Source organism: Vidua chalybeata, chromosome 9, assembly GCF_026979565.1.
Source record: "Vidua chalybeata isolate OUT-0048 chromosome 9, bVidCha1 merged haplotype, whole genome shotgun sequence".
Classification (NCBI taxonomy): Eukaryota; Metazoa; Chordata; class Aves; order Passeriformes; family Viduidae; genus Vidua; species Vidua chalybeata.
The window spans coordinates 13,705,170-13,723,779 of record NC_071538.1 but is presented as its reverse complement, the minus strand read 5'-3'; the positions used below and the strand labels follow the sequence as shown (position 1 = coordinate 13,723,779).

General features: G+C 38.6%; 1 protein-coding gene across 8 annotated transcripts in view; it reads left to right on the top strand.

The window, feature by feature from the left end:
• MAST2 (microtubule associated serine/threonine kinase 2) overlaps nt 1-18,610 on the top strand; it is a 216,021-nt gene that overhangs the window by 172,467 nt on the left and 24,944 nt on the right. For all 8 annotated transcript variants that reach the window (XM_053950715.1, XM_053950716.1, XM_053950717.1 and 5 more), the window contains 6 exons: nt 4,609-4,684; nt 5,549-5,758; nt 11,580-11,681; nt 15,552-15,684; nt 17,353-17,414; nt 18,124-18,209. In XM_053950715.1, coding sequence (XP_053806690.1) covers nt 4,609-4,684; nt 5,549-5,758; nt 11,580-11,681; nt 15,552-15,684; nt 17,353-17,414; nt 18,124-18,209 — 669 coding nt within the window. The remainder of the gene's footprint in view (nt 1-4,608; nt 4,685-5,548; nt 5,759-11,579; nt 11,682-15,551; nt 15,685-17,352; nt 17,415-18,123; nt 18,210-18,610) is intronic.

Below are 18,610 nucleotides of genomic sequence, written 5' to 3'. Positions count from 1 at the left end.
GTGCTCAGTCAGAGAACATATTTCCATGTGACCCACCTGTTCTTGTGTTTGTAGTGCATTTTCAGTAGAAGAAAATACTTCATTGCCTGCAGAAGTAGTTCCTAAATATCATCTCTCAACTGTTCTCCTTTTTTTTTTTTTTTTAAAGGATGCAACCTTCAAATCCTTCAAGTTATTGACCAACAGGGAGATCCCCAGGCTACATTTGTTTTGTTTAGATCAATCCTGGGCTTTACCTGAACAAGATATTTTCTCCCTGTAGTAAAATAAAAGTTGTGAATACTTGCACTAAACTTGGCATCATTACTCTTTTTAAGTTAAAGAGATGCTGCCTTCCATCTTTTCTCAGTTTTCTTTGCTTGTCATCTTTAGCAGTTGTTCACATGTGGGAATGTGTGGAGAATGTCAGAGATAAAAGTAGAATTAACTAATAAAGACTTTTTCAGGAGCTACCTTTGTTCAGTCACTCAGCCCACCAATCTGCCCATTTTTCTTGATCTCTCTTTGTATTTCAGGATAATGTTGTCTAGGTAAAAAGGGCTGAAGATTGTTGCAGTGAATTTTTATACAGTTGAAGTAGATGAGATCATCCTTCTTCATCTCTTTGCTGGGTAGTGCTTTTTAAATGCAATCCCCCAACCTGACTTTGAGCACGCTAGATCCTGCTGTTAAGAATATACAGACAAAACAACTAGGGAAAAAAAAAAAAAGACTCCTGATGATAAAATGCCCAAGAAGGCATAGATGTTGTGAAAACCAGTGGCCCACATAGTCCATTTTTATCTTTCATCCTGCAGGCTGTGGGGCTCTCTCATCTCAGTGCACTTCAGAGGCAGCTTTAACCACTTGAGTCATTGTGGTGGGTTCATCCCTTCCCGCTGCTCTCAGACAGTGCCATCCACCACAAGCTGTGGGGCAGGGATTCACATCCCCATGGATTTGGGGAAGGATAATAGTTTTATATTCTACAGCACAAGGCACCTGTTCCTTCTGAAAACACATTCTAACTGCATTACAGATCATGTTGGTCTCTTTTTATCCTCTCTCAAGACAGTGTGTCCTGTGAACTTGACTTGAAAAGATTCTTCAAAGTGATCAGTTTTATATTTATTAACTTTTGGGTTCACTCACCTTTTTTGTGGTTTTCTGTTATGAAAAAAAACTGGGTATCCTTATTTGTTCTTTGCACTGCTCATTACTCCAACTTTCTGCTTTCATTCTAAAGCAGTCTCAGTCTTTGCTGGCATGCATAAAACCCCTGAAATATTGGAAAGCAGAAGTTGCAGCCCCTACTGCTGGGGGAGTTCTGTGACTTCTAGTGTTAATGTAACTTTCATTACCTCAAAGATTTAAATATTTATTTCTTGGGAGAAGAGGAAGGCTCACCTTCAGCAGAAGGCTTATCTTAGTGCCTACTTTATCCAACTTTAGCTCTCTAGTTTTCAAATTCCTTATTTTGTGTGTCTGAAAATTAAAGCCTATGGTTCTAAGTTTCCCATGAGAACTGACTTTGGTCATGTCCTGTAAATACAACCTAATTAAGCCTTTTTATATAGAGTGAAAGCAGAGGGAAACACAGTGCTTTTAGATTTTTTGCTTTTTCTTAATAGATACAGCTATCACAGTGAAAGAAAAATTACCTATTCATAAACATCTCCGTTTTATTTAGTCACCCTTTAACTAGATTTTGCAAGATTTAAGTTACTGTGTAAATGTTGCTCCTCGAAATAGCTCTCTATAAGCTATTTTCACTTTGAAGCATCAGATAAGGAGACATGAGTTTTGACAGGTTGAAGGCAACAGAAATCTTTGTGGGAGATAGATATCCCTGAAAATCCACCTCCACGTCGTCTCATAAAGTGGAGGAAGCGGGAAAAGAGAGAGTAGTTTTTCATTCTGCTGTTAAGCTTAAGGGGACAGATATTCTTCTTCTAATGTCTGCTCTGCTGAAATGAAAAACTCACTGACAATAATCATTTCTTTGACCTACCTATCTGCACCAAGAAAAGGGAAGGAGCCTGCCTTTTGTCTTAAAATGTTATGCACGTGCACAGCATGTGTCCTCTGTTTTGCAGAAAATAATCTGTTCTTTTGTGAGGCTTGAAAAGTAGGACTGGTTTGGTTCTGCCTGTGAAATTTTTGGTGCTGGGTAGATGTGTGAAGCTTTTGCATTTGAAAAGATGTCATGGCAGTAAAATGTCTTAGACTCCTTTTATCTTATTTCTAAATTTCCTTATGTTCTCCCTTGGTGGCATTCAGTTATCTGCCCAGTCCTTGTTCCTTTTTTCACCTGGTTGTGTCCCAGAGGTGCTGTAAAGAACCCAGCAGTGCTTGGCAGGCAGCCTTTGGTTAGTTAGTCAGGTATCCAGCTAATCAGTTCCTTAGTTTCCCAAGCTGAGGATCAACATTAAAAATTATGGTGCAGTATATTATGTTGCAGTCTTGCTATAGTCTGGTAGACATTTCATTTGACCTGGTATACTGAGCAAATTTTATTTTGGATGACAATGTACCCCTTGATCCAAAGTTTTATCCAGAGATTTTTGGGACTCTGTTGTTTTAGTTGGTAAAAAGTGGCATTGATGAGCTTCCAAAGGTGAGAGGAAAAATTGCAAATGCCCAAGGAAACACTTTCTTGCCAACTGGTGTGCACAGAAATTGTTTCATAAACAAAAGCAAACACAGTAAATTCTCCTATCGTGGTTCTCCCTAAGGAAAGGCTACATCTGCTGGCAGGACAGCTCAAGTAGCCTGATTTCTGCAGAGCTCTTAATTTCCTGTATCCATATGAATAAAGTGCCTTGAAAGCAAAAGGCAAAATCCCTCATGTTTTATTGTAGCCCTAAGACAGAAAATACTTAAGCATGTGCAAATTTTAGTGTTAAAGTGAAGTATGTGTGTGCCTTAGTATTTCTGTGTAAGTATCAAAGGGCTTATATATACTTGTAATTTATACCTCACTTAGATCACACAGAGAAAAATTACATCAGAGAAAAATTAATTCTTCAATAACTGTATTCACCAAGTCCTCCAGCTCCATATGAAGTACCAGTAAACGAGTGTGATGTTTGTGTCAGCATGTTTGGTCTTAAGAAAAAAAAGGATAAGGATAGTAAGCTAAATGTGCAGGGGAATTTGCTTATAGCTGCAATTTAAATGTTTTTACCTGAATGTTTAATTATGTCATACATTACATAGGAATATAAATGTAAGTTTCTTTTTAAAGAAAATTCTTCTTGATTAAAAATAGCTATCAAGCTAAGGAAAGTTGATGAAAATGTCTTTTTACTTGCTATTCATAACATCCAAATCAGTTTTCTTCTTCTTCAACATAAGGATTCAGTGACAGATTTAATCTGAAGTGCATTTTCTCAAGCTAAGGGATAAGCAGTAATAAAAATAAGACATGATGTAATTCATGGAATTTCAGTACAAGGCATGAAAAGTGTTTGGTACTGCTACAGTCTGTGACCCAATGAGTTAAATTTTCTGTGAATTGTTAATATATGTTGCCAAAAGAATGTTTTTGCTCTAAATAGGTTAGCAGGAAGGTAGTAACTGTAATGCATTCCAAGTTTAAAATGCATTTATTCCATTTGGAGAGATTGATTTCATCCTTCACTAGAAAGTTTGAAATGTTTGAAGGCATTCAAGATAAAATAGTATCTTTTGACATGGAGTATTTTTAGGAGTATTTAGTACTCTTAAAATCATGAAGACAATGATCACTTAAGAGCCAAATAATTGAAGCCCTTGTTTGTCTTGAATGTTGAAAGAAGGTAGCTGGAGCAATGAGCTGCTGCAGGCGATCTGTGGCTGGGGATTATCTGCATTACCTCATCCGCCTGTCCTTGGTGGCAGAGTGAGTCAGAGCCCTGCATACCATCAGATGTGATGAAACGAGATGCAACCCTTTAAAAAACCCACCCAAACAGTAATATAAATGCAGCTCGTCAGGATTTAGTGTCCTGTTTTTTTTTTTTTTTTTTAAAGTTTCTTGCTAACCTGTGCATAGATGTATATGGATCCATGGTGTAATGTGCATCAAGGGAGCGCAGCTTTCATAAAAGTACTCTGCTCCTGTTGCCTGTGGTATTTATTTTATATGTAAGATTTAGCTGAATAACAGTGCTCATGCAGTATCCTTCAGACAAAGGAAAACAAATCATCTCAACTTCCTTACTTCCTATTGCCCTGCTCCCTTCTGGCACTGGAGACTCCAGAGCTAACTGTGTTTTCTTTTGGAGTAGGGCTGCTCCTGCTGCCATGGAGGGCAGTCACAGAATGAGGGGAATAGCAAATATATCTGCAATAAATGCACTGGGGTTTTACAAACTTCTGTGTTAGGGTTTGCCTTCACTGGAAATGAAATAGGGGAGTTTCTGCCAGAGCCCATGTGAGAGAGGGATGTCAGCATTCTCCAGGAGACTGCAGACTGCCACTGCTTGCCAGGATCTTCTCTGAGGTCCAGCATCTGCACATTACTGAAGTGCACTCAAAGCTTTGGAAGGGCTACAGTCAATGTGGCAGCATTATGATCAGCACTGGGTTTTGAAAAGTTTTGGTGTGATATCTGTAAATGATAACGTGATTTCTTTTCTCCTCCAGCCCTGGTCGATCTCCAGTTTCCTTTGACAGTGAAATAATAATGATGAATCATGTGTACAAAGAAAGGTTTCCAAAGGTAAAGAATCACTTTTTGAATAATGCATTCAATGAACTTGTGTCCAAGCTCAGAATTAGTTTGTAGTGCTGGTTGGAGAAGGAGCCCAGCTCTTACATCTCATTTCCAAGCAGTGATTGAGAGTTTGAAGCTGCCTCCTCATCTTCATATCTTAATTCTACAGCAGAAGAAATAGATTTAGTATACGTAGAGATTAGGATGGAAAGAGCTGAATTGTTTTTTTGTATGTATTTCATATTTGCTAAATTTCTGATGTCTTCTATTGGCACAAAAAATTCTCACAAGAGTGAGAGAAAGGGCCATGCCTTGGCTTTTTAAAAAGCTGAATAAGGAAACCTGTGGAAGCAAGTTAAAAGTTAAAATCTCACTGAAATTAGTGTAGAAGATTGTGTATCCCACAGCTGTCAATATGGCCATTCCTTCCTGTTCCACCACCAGCAAAAATAGATGTTTCTCTGGAGACAGGATATCAGGGCTTATAGTGATAGAAACGCCGCGTGTTTCTTGCTTGGGGCAATGATTTTCAGCTTCCACAGTCTAAAAGTTCTGAAAACTGCCTCACATCTTACATCCTTGCTTTGGAAACCCAGGGAGGAATACAGCCTCAGGACCAAGATATTTTTTTGGTCATTTACATTTTCAGAAGCATGTTTTGATTAATTTTTGTTGTTTGCTCATGTGGACATAACTTTTGCCTCTGATGTGCTATCTTGATTCTCAGAAAACGCTATTGTATTTTGGAATAGTTTTTAAGCCTGGTGCAATTTGGTATTGCAAATGTTTCTTTTGCACCCCACTTGTTTATGCTTTAAGATCTGCCTTAGTAAAATTCAGGAGTAATTTCTCTTTATTCTGCACTTTTAGGCCACGGCACAGATGGAAGAACGGCTGGCTGAGTTTATTGCCTCGAATGCTCCCGAGAACGTGCTGCAATTAGCAGATGGGGTCCTAAGTTTCATTCACCATCAAGTTATTGAACTGGCCAGAGATTGCCTAGATAAATCACGTGAAGGTCTTATTACTTCCCGGTACTTTTATGAACTGCAGGAAAACTTAGAGAAACTTCTCCAGGATGTAAGTGCCCTCTGGAAAGTAGAATATATTATTTTGATTGAAACTTTAACCAATAATCCGGAGCTTTGGTTTTAGGAGAGACGGTGTGGATTCCAGGGGAGGGGCAGCAGGTGGGGGATGTCAGGAGATCTGAGATGTTCCAGTCTCCTGTTGATCTGCTGTGGGTGGATTTGAGTAAATCACTTCACCTGTGAACTTTGTTTGTACAGAAATTAAATGTGAATATGAGTAAGTCAAAGGCAGTCTTTACCATTTATGAAAATTTGCTTTATTCAGGTGAAAAAAATGACTGAAATCTTTTCTCATGAACTTCAGGACTCTGAATGACTTATTAATTGCAATAGTGCCTTCAAGGAGTGAAAACACCATAGTTATTAGTGTTGCTGTAAATTTTTCACAAAAGTTTTCTTGAGCTGAACTTAATACAGTTGTGGGTTTTTAGTACTTGGATGTGTTTTGTGGCATTCAAAGCTTATGAAAATACACAAGGGGGCGTAATTTTAATGCATTCTCAGTATGCTTCAGCTACTCATTAAAAATGGCTCTTTCCCTTCAAAGTGAAAACAATATTCAATTTCAAACATCTCTTAGAATTTATGCTATAACTATGGTGAAGAGTCCGTGCTATTGCCAATTGCTGCGTCCAGACCTCTGGTTAGGAATATCTTCCTAATCCTCTGCTTTAATGATACAGCAAGCTGAAAACAGGTTTTATAAAGATTTCATTCTCAGATAGCAAATATCACAAAAATAGCAAGTATGACAGAAACAGCAAATAGATAGCAAATATCACCTGGAAACAGAACATTTGAAATACTTTGTTTTCTGTTATGATTTTAATTTTATCTTTATTTATCAGTTTGCCAACCCACTGGCATGAGTTGCACTAGCTTGTGTCCCTTTGCCACTCTTTTCAGACATTAGAAAAAGGCAGATGAGTAAAAATACTATATTAATATACATTTGCTGTATTAAAAAGCTTTGTGAAAGCTGCAGGAACTTCCCTTGTATCAGCTAAATTTTTTGGCTGCCCCATTTATGTAAGTATAGCTGTAATTTTTCTTGTATTTGTTATGCTTGAGAGAAACATGAGTCATGTTTGGATCTGTGGTGTTCTACTTGGATGGGGAATATAATTTTGACAGACCAAGAGAGGTAGGGAATATCTTTTGAGGGGCTGTATGATTGTCTGCCTATAGGAAATCAGTAACCACTTGTGGATCCCCCCTGTATCTCCAGAGTCTGGAAGCTGGATATTTGCACATGTGAGCTGTGAAATAAGGGATCAGGCCTCTTTGGGTGATGGTTTGGAAGTTGGAAAGGTTTCATTAAAAGTGACTTTGTATGCTCAGCAAAATCCCTTACATTTCAGGGGCACAGGGGGGCTACACTGTGTTTTACTGCTTCTGGTAGCAGATCTGTGGAGCCTGAAATTCTCCCTCTCCCTGACTTTCCTCCTCTATGTGTGCACAGTGATTTCTTACGCCATAAGGAACTGAGAGAGCCATAAATTAGGGCTGGCCACTTCCAGTCTGCATTTTCAGTCCTGTCTTCTGGCCTGAAGAGGTTAATCAGGGTCTTGGAGGAGGTGTGGGTCAGATAAATCAGCTTTTTCCTTTTCTCCCCTTTCCCTCAGAAAAAATCCTCAAAATACACTCCTTAAATGTCCCTTCCCCCTTGATCCTACAGGCATTATCCTGCTGCTCTGAAATACTGGGAAAGGTGTCATTGAACTGTAATTAGAGGAGATACAATGGTCATCTCTGAGTTTGTTCAGGAATTGACATTTGGGGCTTTCTTTGCCCTCTTCCTCCTTAACATCTTCTGTGGAGCAGTCACGAGAGAGGGGTCAGCTCTTCAGTTTGATTGATTTACTTTAGGAAGTAAGGTGGGCTAGAGGTGATTAGAAGGAAAGTTTAGAGAGGCAAGGTAGGCAGAACAGGCTGGGAAGGAAGAGAACAAAGACATTAAAGACCTCGGAGGAAAACCAAAGGCTTCATTCCACTTCTTTCTCATTTGTTTTTTTTTTTTTTTTCCTGTCCTATGGATTTTTCTGTTCCTTAGTTTATCTTTTAGATTTTAATATTTAAGAGCTATTTGTTTCCTCTGCTTACCTAGTCTGTGCTTTGCCTTTCAGACTGCATTCTGCAAGGAAATAATTGGAACATTTTAGTCAAAATATATAGAAATTGGTGATATTATTTCTTTTAGAGGACTCACCTGAAGCACAGGACATTTTAGAGTCAAGTTTACACTATTCCAAATGTGGTGGCAGGATCTTAACCTTTGCTTAGGTTGTAAAGTATCATAAATAATAGGTACATAAATAATACCAATTAGAAGGTAATTCAAAAAGCTGTTCGACTTGGGAGTTGTATGGTCTGTGTAGCAGGCTATGGAGTTTTATATTTTTATAACATACTAAAAGATTGGAAAGATGCTTTATTGGTGAATAATGAGGCCAGCAAGTGGCAGAAATATCCACAGATTTTCTTACAATTTTACTATGAAGGAATGGATTCTCTCTCTTAAAAATTCCTTTTAAGGTGTCGATTCTGATACCTGGTAACAAACTAAACTTGCACAGCATTTCAAACCATAAAAAGGAAACTTGATTTAATATATTGTAGTTTGAGTAAAAATGTAAAACAGACTGTTTGGGTATGCAAATAATGAGCTGTTTAAATGCACAAACCAGAAAGCTTTTGGAAGATTTTTAGATCCTGGCTTTTGTAATAACATGCCAACAAATTTCATTAGCTATAGTAAATGAGATCTTTTCCCTTGTTTGGAACATGAAATACTGTCTTTTAGCCAGAAGAACGTATCACATCATTGAAATAATCGTGAGGTAAAAATGAGTTTAAGAGATTTTCTTCATTTTGGAAAACATGAACTTGAATGCTACGCTTCACATCAAAGCAGAAATACAAGAAAAAGTAAGATAAAGCACTGATACAAAAAAGAACATGTGACATTCAGTTCTTTACCTGTTACCATGGGTCAGAATCTCAGGTTACTGAGGAACAAAAGGTTATAGTCAGTTATTACTTGGCTGAATCAGTAAGGTAGAAGGAGCCTAGGTGTAGCCAGTTGGGCAGGAAGGTGAAGGATTACAGGTGTTTCTGTGCATGGAACAAAAGGAGCAGGGAAGGGTATGAGCATTCCACAGCAGTGACTGATGCTGCATATTGGCAAATGGATATTCTGGCTGGGGTTGCTTTCTTAGTAGGAGCTTGAGTGTAAATTTATCAGTCCTTGGCTTTGCAGGTCTATTGTTTTGGTTTCCATCAGTATATTAGCTCAATTACAGTGTTGTGACTTGCATATCCCAGTTATTGGTCCTGCTGAAGCCCAGGGGAGGACAGTGATTTTAATTTCATGCCCCAGCAGCCACAGTTAGTGACGGATGGGTCTTTCAGATGAGGGAATCGGTTTGTAAATTACCCATCTCTACCTCCTGTGCACGTGTCACCAGCAGTGTGTGCAGGAATGGCACCAGCCTCTGCCCAGAGCCCTCCTGGGGATGGGAGGGGAGCCCTGAGATGCCACCAGCAGCCCCGAGGCCGGCGCGTGGTCCTGGGGACGCGCTGCTGAGGTGGCACAGCTGGACCTGGCTGATGGGAGCGGCAGGTGGTGCTTGGCTGGACAAACCTCCCATTCCTGTGCCCTGTCCCTGGGACACTCTGGAACAAGCAGTCTCGAGGGATGTCCGGGCTGTCCTGCGGGAGCAGGAAGGAAGAGGAGGCAGTTTCACTGAGGATCTTGGAAGAGCAGCGCTGTGCAGAGATGATGGCTGAGTGGCTGTTACAAGTTGCGTTTGGTTTTTGTAAATGCTTTTTTCTTTTTCCTTTTCCTTTTCTGTATCATTTGGCAGTCATGGTCTAGCTTTTCATTTTCAAAACAGACACCCGATTAAACTAGCTGCATTTTTAAACTGTTTTGCCTGAATTGTCAGAGATGAGAAAAGGAGAAAACAAAAGGACTTGATTTAAAAGACTAAGTTCTCTTAACGGTACAAATGGATGCAAAATCATGAATTATATCCATTATATTATATTTTTTGTGTAATATAACCTACATAGGGGGGAGAAAATGACTTTTGAGTTGCATGGCTCAAATTTAAAATAATACAAAGTTGTTGTTGTTGTTTTATCTATTCATTTCAGTGCAGCTAACCTCTGGTGATCTGGAATGGCTTTTAAAATATGAAAGCATTAATTTCTTTCTAAAATTCATATTGTAACTTGTAAGTTTGCATAATGCATTAGGGGACATAAAGTGAATATTTATAATTTTCATTGTGATTATTTTCTATTTTATAATTGAAAAAATCTTTTAATTAGGAAAAGAAATCACAACTTATTTCAATATTTCTAAAATAATTTATTTTTAAGGCTTTATAGCCAGGAAAGACCTCTGATGTTGTTTTTAGATAATGAACTAGCAGGTACTTCATTCTTTTCAAGGTTAAAATTGTAGCCAGTGCTAACCAGTGCTGAAGGACACAATCAACATTTCTATCCCAACTGGTGTCAAAATGAAAAATAATGAACCTTTTAATAGTTTTTGTTTGGCAGCAAAGTATCAGAGATATGTTATATAAGATGCTGCTTCTATATTTCTAGTTCTGAATTTCTGCTCCCTGTGTTTATATTGCTCTTTTAGGTCATTGCCAGTGTGATTTGACTTCTCAGACATATAAAGCTATAGAAATGTCTTCTTCTTAGGTGATCCTAACAGACAACACTAAATGAACCTTTTAATTTATTGCTGCTTGCACGGTTGTTGATAAAATATCACTCTTATAAGTAACTGGCTCATTGCCAGCAAAAGATCATTTATTAAGTTCTGGACTCTATATTTCTGGCTGTGTTAAAGCACAATTTTTAGACCTTGGGGAAAAATAGCTGTACTTTGTTTAAGAGTTTTTGCATTGCCATATTTTTTTATCACTCTGCCATGAAATACAATTATATTGCTGCTCCAGAACTCATCATGTAGCCATTGTGTGCTTCATCAAGAGGAGGGTAATTTCTGAGGGGTTGGTTGTTTTTTTTTTTTTTTTTTTTTTTTTTGGGGTTTTTTTTTGTTTTGTTTTGTTTTGTTTTTTTTTTTTTTTTTTAATTTTTTTATTGTTTTGGTGTGTTTGGTGTTGTAAAAAGACATCCCATCACACATATACACACATACATCTTGAAAATAAGAATTCAATTTATACTCAAATCTGGTGAAGTAACAGGACTAAATCCTCTGAATTAAGTTTTTATATGTTCTTATATGTTTTTATATGTTCTTTTCTTTATATGTTCTCTTCTTTGCTTATCTGCTTGGTCCTACATAACATCCAATGCAATGCTGGAGTTATTCAACAGGATTGATAAAACTGAAAAAAGAGAAACTGAGATTGAAGAGAAATTCTAGTTCAAATTCTAGCTGAAAGTAAAGCTCAGAAATGTGTCTGTTAGTGATTATCTAGATGTCAGTGTTGTGTGGAAGATAAAATTGAAAAAATCAGTATTCCTCTTTTCATTAAAAAAAAATAAACTGAGCCACATTGTATCTATTATAATTGATAGGTGATATAATGCAAATAGAGCCTTTGAAATATCTCTTGCATGATAATGTGAGTCAGATGTGATGGAAAAGCCATGTGTAGCTTGGCACCCTTGAGCAAGCTGAGCTCAGCCTGCCCTGACTCAGCACAAAAGTTTGTGCTTTTGCTGCTGGATTGGTTACTGAGCTGGTGGTTGAGTTCAGCATTTGACAGAAATTCAGAGTTCAGTGCTGGGACCATAACGTGCTGCTGTGCTCTCCACAGGCCCACGAGCGATCCGAGAGCTCTGAGGTTGCCTTCGTCACGCAGCTGGTGAAGAAGCTGATGATCATCATCGCCCGCCCAGCTCGGCTGCTCGAGTGCCTGGTGAGTGTGGGCCTGGGAGAGGCTCTGCAGGGCCTGGAGAGTGCTGTGCACTTGAGGAGATAAGGGACACAAAACCTTCAAAAGAGACCTTTACATGCTCATTAAAACATTGATGAAAAAATAAATTGATATTTAAAAAGAAAAAGAAGCACTAAGTGGCTTTGCATTAATATAGAAGTAGTTCTCCAATGGACTGTCAGCTGCATCAGCAGCTAAATTATATTTTAGTATAAAGTTTATGGCTGAGGGGCCAGATGTAGCTGTCATTCCATGCTATTTGATGCCACTGTATGTTCCTCATGTTGTTACAGCTGCTGTAAGGAGCCTGTAAATGTCTGCATGGGGTGTGCCCGGTGACCAGAGCACCGTGCTAAGGAGGGGCTGCCACTAAGGAAGAAGTTCCATGACATAAAGGGTGTTTGGGCTCTGGGACTCAAATCCTTCCAGTAGACCCAGCACCTGGTGAAACCTGGTTTTCCAGCTGTGAACACACAGTGGGATACCCCTGTGTGAGATCCAAGGAGATTTGGGAGCCTGGGTTTGAAATCCTATTTGGTGCTATTGGAATACAAACAAAAGCAAGTCTCACTCCTTTTTAACAACTTAATTTGGCTAATAATAATGCATTTTTTTTAATTTAATGCTAGAAAATAGTGAAAAATTTTAGGCAATTCCACTGAAATAGGCCACTGTGTCCCAAAGTTCTGCACCTACAAAAATTTTGCCTTGGTGTGGTGGAGAAGCAGTGTGAAAACCTGTATTCTCACTGTCATGCCATAGCAACAGGGTTAATATAAACCTTCAATATGTATAGAAAGAGGTGTACACCATTGAAAGGGTTCCATTCAGTGACTGTATTTCAAAAAGATGTTGAAAAATTAATGAGGATATAGGGGAGTCACCAAAAATTGTGAGGTGTCACAAATCTACAACAGAAACTTAGGTAATGACAGGATGAAATTCGCTGGTGTGTAGGAGCACACTTGTGGTGGTTCTTTTTGGGCATAAAAGTGACAGAGGTGCTACAGGTGTTTGAGACATCAGAGAAGTTGGCTGGATTAGGGATCAGTGACTGGCTATAAAAGCACAGTTAACAAGTGGGTTATGCTGTGGTCAGAGTGCCCATGGGTGACTTTTATCCATGGGTCACTGGAAGATGAATGAGTTTTGTGGAGCTTTCTTTGACAAAGTAGACAAGAGTGGTCCAGTCTTACCAATGATGCCAATTTTTGGAAACACCTGCAGAAGTTCTGAGAACCAGTAGACTTTGGAGGGTTCCTTATTCCTCCTGCACAGCTGTCAGATGGATCACTTTGCTGGGAATCCTGCAGTGCAAGGAAGGCCACTGTCAGGGAGGAAGTTGGCTGTACAACCAGCAGGACAGATACCTTCACTTACTGATTCCAGAAAACTCTGCCAGACTGCACTGAAAATCTGGCAACAACTCCATTCAAACTGGGAATTCCTTGTTTTTCAAACCATGTTTGTGATTTAGATGAGTTTTTATGACTCCCACTTACCTTCCAGCACTTCTTCAAAATTTATTTTGGAAGTGAAGACAATGGAGAAAGGAGATAAATTTAAACTCACTGTGTTTGTATTTGCTGCATTCATCCTTGTCATTTTTGCTTGTGTACACTCATCATCTGGGGAAACTTGGAACCTCAGAAAGCCTTGTGAACCCATGTCTGTACCTGCAGAGTTCCAAACTCAAGGCAGCTTTTAGTTGCAAATCAAGAGGTCTCCAGGTTCTTCTGTGTCTTCTCCCCCTGATGTTCTGCAAAGTGAGTGGGAGCAGGTGGAAGCAGTGAAGTCATTGAGATTTGAGTAATGAATTCCAAAGTATGTAGCGACAACCTTGACAATCAAGTGGCCAGACTCCAAAGTATAGAAATAATATCTGGATCTGTGGATTAGTCTTACCTGTTTTTTTCAACCTTCATTGCCTTTCTAGCAATTTTTTTTCCAAATATTTATTTTAATCTGGTGACATGAAGAACTAAATACTAATGTTCCTTTTGTCCCATAAAACAAGAAATATAGTAATGGATAGTCAACTGTTTAAATAACTTTTGAGAACTAATTTTCATTTTTATTTTTAACATACTTTTTTGTAATTCAACCTTTGGCTTCAATTATATGTGAATTTATAAAAAGTTTTTCTACTATTTAGTGTTAAGGTTAACTTCAGTAACAAAGCTCATTCTTCTTTCTTCCTTGTAAATGAAGTAAGTGTCCATATAGACAGTGCTTGTGATGGTTGTGATTGTTTTAATGCAGTCAAAAACATTTAAGTATTCCAAAGTTCAACTATTTGGTTTCTGTCTTTGCATTACCTGTTGGACTATGAAATGTTTATTGGCAAACAATCTCCGTGTCTCCAAGAAAATAATAATATGGTTCATGCATCTCTGAAACCGTCTTTGGGAAAAAGTGTCTAATTTTTTTTTTTTTTCAGTTTATTTTTCCATAGCACCTACCTCCCCTTAGTAGGGCTCATTCTCCTGTATTCACATGATTAAACCTACCATAAAGAAGTCAGAACTGGAATCTATATAGTTCCTTAATGTTTTGTATGTTTGGCTTTTTTGTCACCAAGTTGGTTTTTTCCCTCTCTCTTTTACTCACCAATGAATGACCTGCAGTCGTACCTCGAGAAGTCCTTCCTTGGCTCCACCATCCCTCTCAGTGCATTCTGGTGACCATCTCTCTCTGTGGTCCTCTCTGGTCTGGCTCCTGCTCTCTGCCACTTCTTAGACTGTTGATTAATCCTTTTCCAGAGGATTTGGGAAGGAACTTTTTTTCTCACATTGTTGCTGTCTTTGGTGACAGCATCTGTCCAAGCGGCATTGCTTGGAGCAGTCATGGAAAAGTGCATCTGTTCTCTGTTCAAGTCTCTTCACATCATTACGAGCTCTAATTTCCTTTTCTTGTTTGCAGTTCTGTGCTCTTTTTCTCTTACGTTGCTGACCACACAGCAGTTCTTTACTGATGCCCTCCTTGTTATCTGTGCATGCTCAGCTGTTTGCTGAAACTCTTCCCCTTCACCCTCCCATTTCACTGGAAAATTTTTGAAGAGCGTTGGCGAAGCTGCTCATTGCTGGTGAATGATGAGGTTTGTAGTGGGGAGAGCTAAAGTTAACTAGTGGACTTGTTCCTAAGTGCTCCTGCTGCCCAAAGCTTGTCTTTTGTTTTCTACTATATCTCTTAGTCCAGTGCAAGACATCACACCTTCTGTAACCTTTTCTGGCCTGAGAGATCACATGCACCAACACTGAGTTGCTAAAGTGATCCTGTACTGTACAAGAAACAGGGCAGCAGTACTTCTTATGAAGAAAGTTGTTTTATTAATAATTTTATTATCAATTGCTGATGTCAGGACAGTGACAGGTTTGGGTGGGTGTATGGCTTGATCAGAAGTGACAACTGACAGCAAGAAAGGCTTATCTTGGGTTACCTCACCTGTCAGATGGAGGCGGCAGAAGGTGATGCCTCAGTTCTCATCACAGACCTTTCTCTGGCATGTCTCAATGTGACAAAACTGGGAATTGTCTCCACACTTAACACTTATGTTAAGAAGACCTTTTGAAAGTTTGGGTGTGGTTTGTAGAAAGTCCCTACAGTCCCTTGTTCTGTTTTGATTTGAAATCTAAACCCATGGATAGCCCATGGGATGTAACTGCCTGTTGGTTTTGCAGAGCAGAGTGGGAAGCATTGCCTTGCTTGTAACTGGAAATGTTCTGCATCACTGCTGAGCCCAGAATTACCTTTGGATGTTTCTGAGGATTCCCCTCTAAGAGGGAGAAACCTTTCACAATTGTAAAGCTGTATCATTTACCTCTCTCTGTGTCTCTCACTGCTTTGCTGTAGGAGTTTGATCCTGAGGAGTTCTACCATTTGTTGGAAGCTGCAGAAGGCCATGCCAAGGAAGGACAAGGAATTAAATGCGACATTCCTCGTTACATTATCAGCCAGCTGGGACTCACCAGGGATCCCCTGGAGGGTGAGAACTCTTGTTATGTGCTTTCCAAACTGTTGAAAGGATAGTAGATCTCCTGGTCACTACATAGCTGGAGGATGCTTTTATTTTATTGATTGAATTTCTAGGCCATTTTTCCTTATTTTCCTGTTTGCTGTCAAATTCTAGACTGTCCTTTTCAGCCCATGTCTCAAAGGAATGTTGCTGGGGTAAGGATGGCACATCAATAGTGACAGTTCTTTACTTATGATGTTAATAATGTCTCCCTGTATCATAGCTGAAACAATATTAGAAAATGGCTTTAGGATTTAACTGTTTTCTCTGTGCTGTTGGACAGTAAGAGTAAATTTACCTGTTGTTTTTCTGATCTGCCTGGCCTGCTAGTGGCCTGGTTGGAAAGTATCCTGTCATCCCACTTGATTGTCCTCTCTGGGAAAAGTGTGTTTTTTGTGGTTTTCCATGAGATTACCACGATGAGTATGAATTTTTAGCTGTAGGTGAGATTGAAGTTTTACATCTTGTGTAGCAGCCAAACCATAGAGAGCAGAGTAAGGACAGAAACAGCTTTTCTGCAAGGTGCCAGAATTGCATATGGTAAACTTAATATAGATATACATTGGCCCAGAAGATTGTAACTTTAGAATTAGTGAATTAATATTTCTGCCTGGCACTTTGCTGGCTGAAATGACAAGTTTTCTGAGCGTGCACAGCTTGTTCAGCAACAATAGAAAGTGTGACAGAGACTAGAGGTTACTGTGGAATATTTCAGTGACTGAACTATGCTTCTTGTTACCTCAGGAGAGCATAATTTTAACATAAATTAGTAGTCTGGCTAGGAGGAGTTTAACTTCTCTGGTGTTTACTGGAATGACAGTGACAGGTTGACTTCAAGTGAAGAGCTCTTCAGGAAAATTTCTACCAAAGATTGCTAAATGCAATTTAATAGCATTTGTTGAAGTCTGACATTAAAGGGAAATTTCTTTTGATCCCTGTCATGGGAGAGAACCTTTCCATTGCTAATTCCACTTACTAAAGTCAAATTTTCTTTGGAAATGTGGGGAGATGTCAAAGTGCCTTATTTCCTTTCTGTAAGGAGGGCACCCAGAAATGTCAGTGATGTCTGTTCAGAGACTCGTAGCTAACGTAGGGTTTGGGCTTGCAGAGTTTACAGCATCTCCTGCAACAGCTGAGTGGCCTAAACTAAGTGACTTTCCTCCACTTTCTGCTGCTCAGTGTATTGCAGAATCAGCCAGGTCACGTGGAGGGCAGCTGTGTGAATTGTGATGCTTTTTCTTCTTGGAGCACAGAGATGCCACCAGGCTACATGCAGACATACATGTGTGTAACAGGTTTTAATATTACCTAGCCAGCACTTTCAGCAAACATGCATTTATTGCTTTTACTTATTATAGCAACTATCTTTTGCTGTTGCTTTTACTATTATAGCAACTATCTAGAGTAAGTCAGGCTGAAATTAGAAGAATTAATTATATTCATCTTTATATATAATACTGCCTGCAGCCTACAAGATGTTAAAGGTTATCACTGTATAATTAGGGTGACTTTTTACAGAGGGAGAAAAAGTCCTTCATCATCTACAAGCACCTCTTAAAATCCTGTTTTTCTTGCATAAACAAAGAGAATAGTGTTTGATTGAGATCATTAGGAGTAATCTTTCCTCTTTCTTTTCAGAAATGGCCCAGTTGAATAGCTATGACAGCCCAGACACTCCCGAGACAGATGATTCAGTCGAGGTAAAGCAGTAATACACTCACTCTGTCTAGCACTTTTTTTTCTCTCAAAAGAAGTAGTCTACAGTAAAGAATTAATTATAAGGCAGAGTAATTGTAATTTTAAAAAAAAAAGTGCAGACATTTAAAAGCTCATATTAAGACTAGAGTACATGCTCATAAAAATGTGAAAATCTTTATACAATTGTGGTAAAATGCTTAAAAGATGCAAATAGGCATTATTACCAAGTTTTGTGGATTTTTTAAAAAAATTTTTTGAGTTGAAAATGAAAATCATCTGGAAGAATTCTTTATTATCTACAGTTGTGAAATGTGATGGGTATTGAAAAGAGTTGACTTTAGTAAAACCACTGGAAAAATTTAATTATGTAATTGGCTAGGTTTCAAAGATCCTTATTTTATTGGTTTTTTTTTTTTATGTAATATTAAGGAAAGGCCTGAATCTTACAGGCCACTGACTTTTTGCTAATAATTTGTGGAGGGAATGTGCAAACATCCTGTGGATACAGACAATTGTCCTAAAGCAGAGGACTCCAGAAATTCAGAAATTGATTGAATTTGAGTTAATGGGTACTTAAAGCAGAAAAAGACAGAAAAAACAAAACAAAACAAAACAAAACAAACCCCAAAAAACAAATAAAAAAACCCCAAAACCATATAGAATTAAGTCATTCCTGCTCCTGATTTTCATTTTCTTGTTGTCTTTCCCCAGAGCCGTGGGGCCTCTGTCCAATCAAAGAAAACTCCGTCTGAAGAAGAGTTTGAAACTATTAAACTGATCAGTAATGGTGCTTATGGGTAAGACTTTTAGACTTTGAATTAGAAGAAAATGCTATTATTGTCCTACCCAGCAAAGGGCTATAGCAAGTTTTGGCAAATGTTTGGGTTTTGTTGGGTCCAAAGCATAAAGTAATTTCACTTGGGTCTTGCAGAGGTTCCACAGTTGTATCTTCTGCATTCTTCTGGGAGATGCCATTTCTTTCCTTTATTCAGATTATATATGTAACATATGTGGCTGTTCGTGAGCACTTGAAATGCTAAAAGAAGTGCTAGAATTACACTGGGTTAAATCTGCTGTGAGGAGTAATACATGAGAAAGGCTATTAGATTTTATTATCCATTGAAAATCAAGTATGATTTCAGTCGGTTACAATTGTAACCACACACACAAACCTACCCAGAATTTTAAAAGCCAGCTC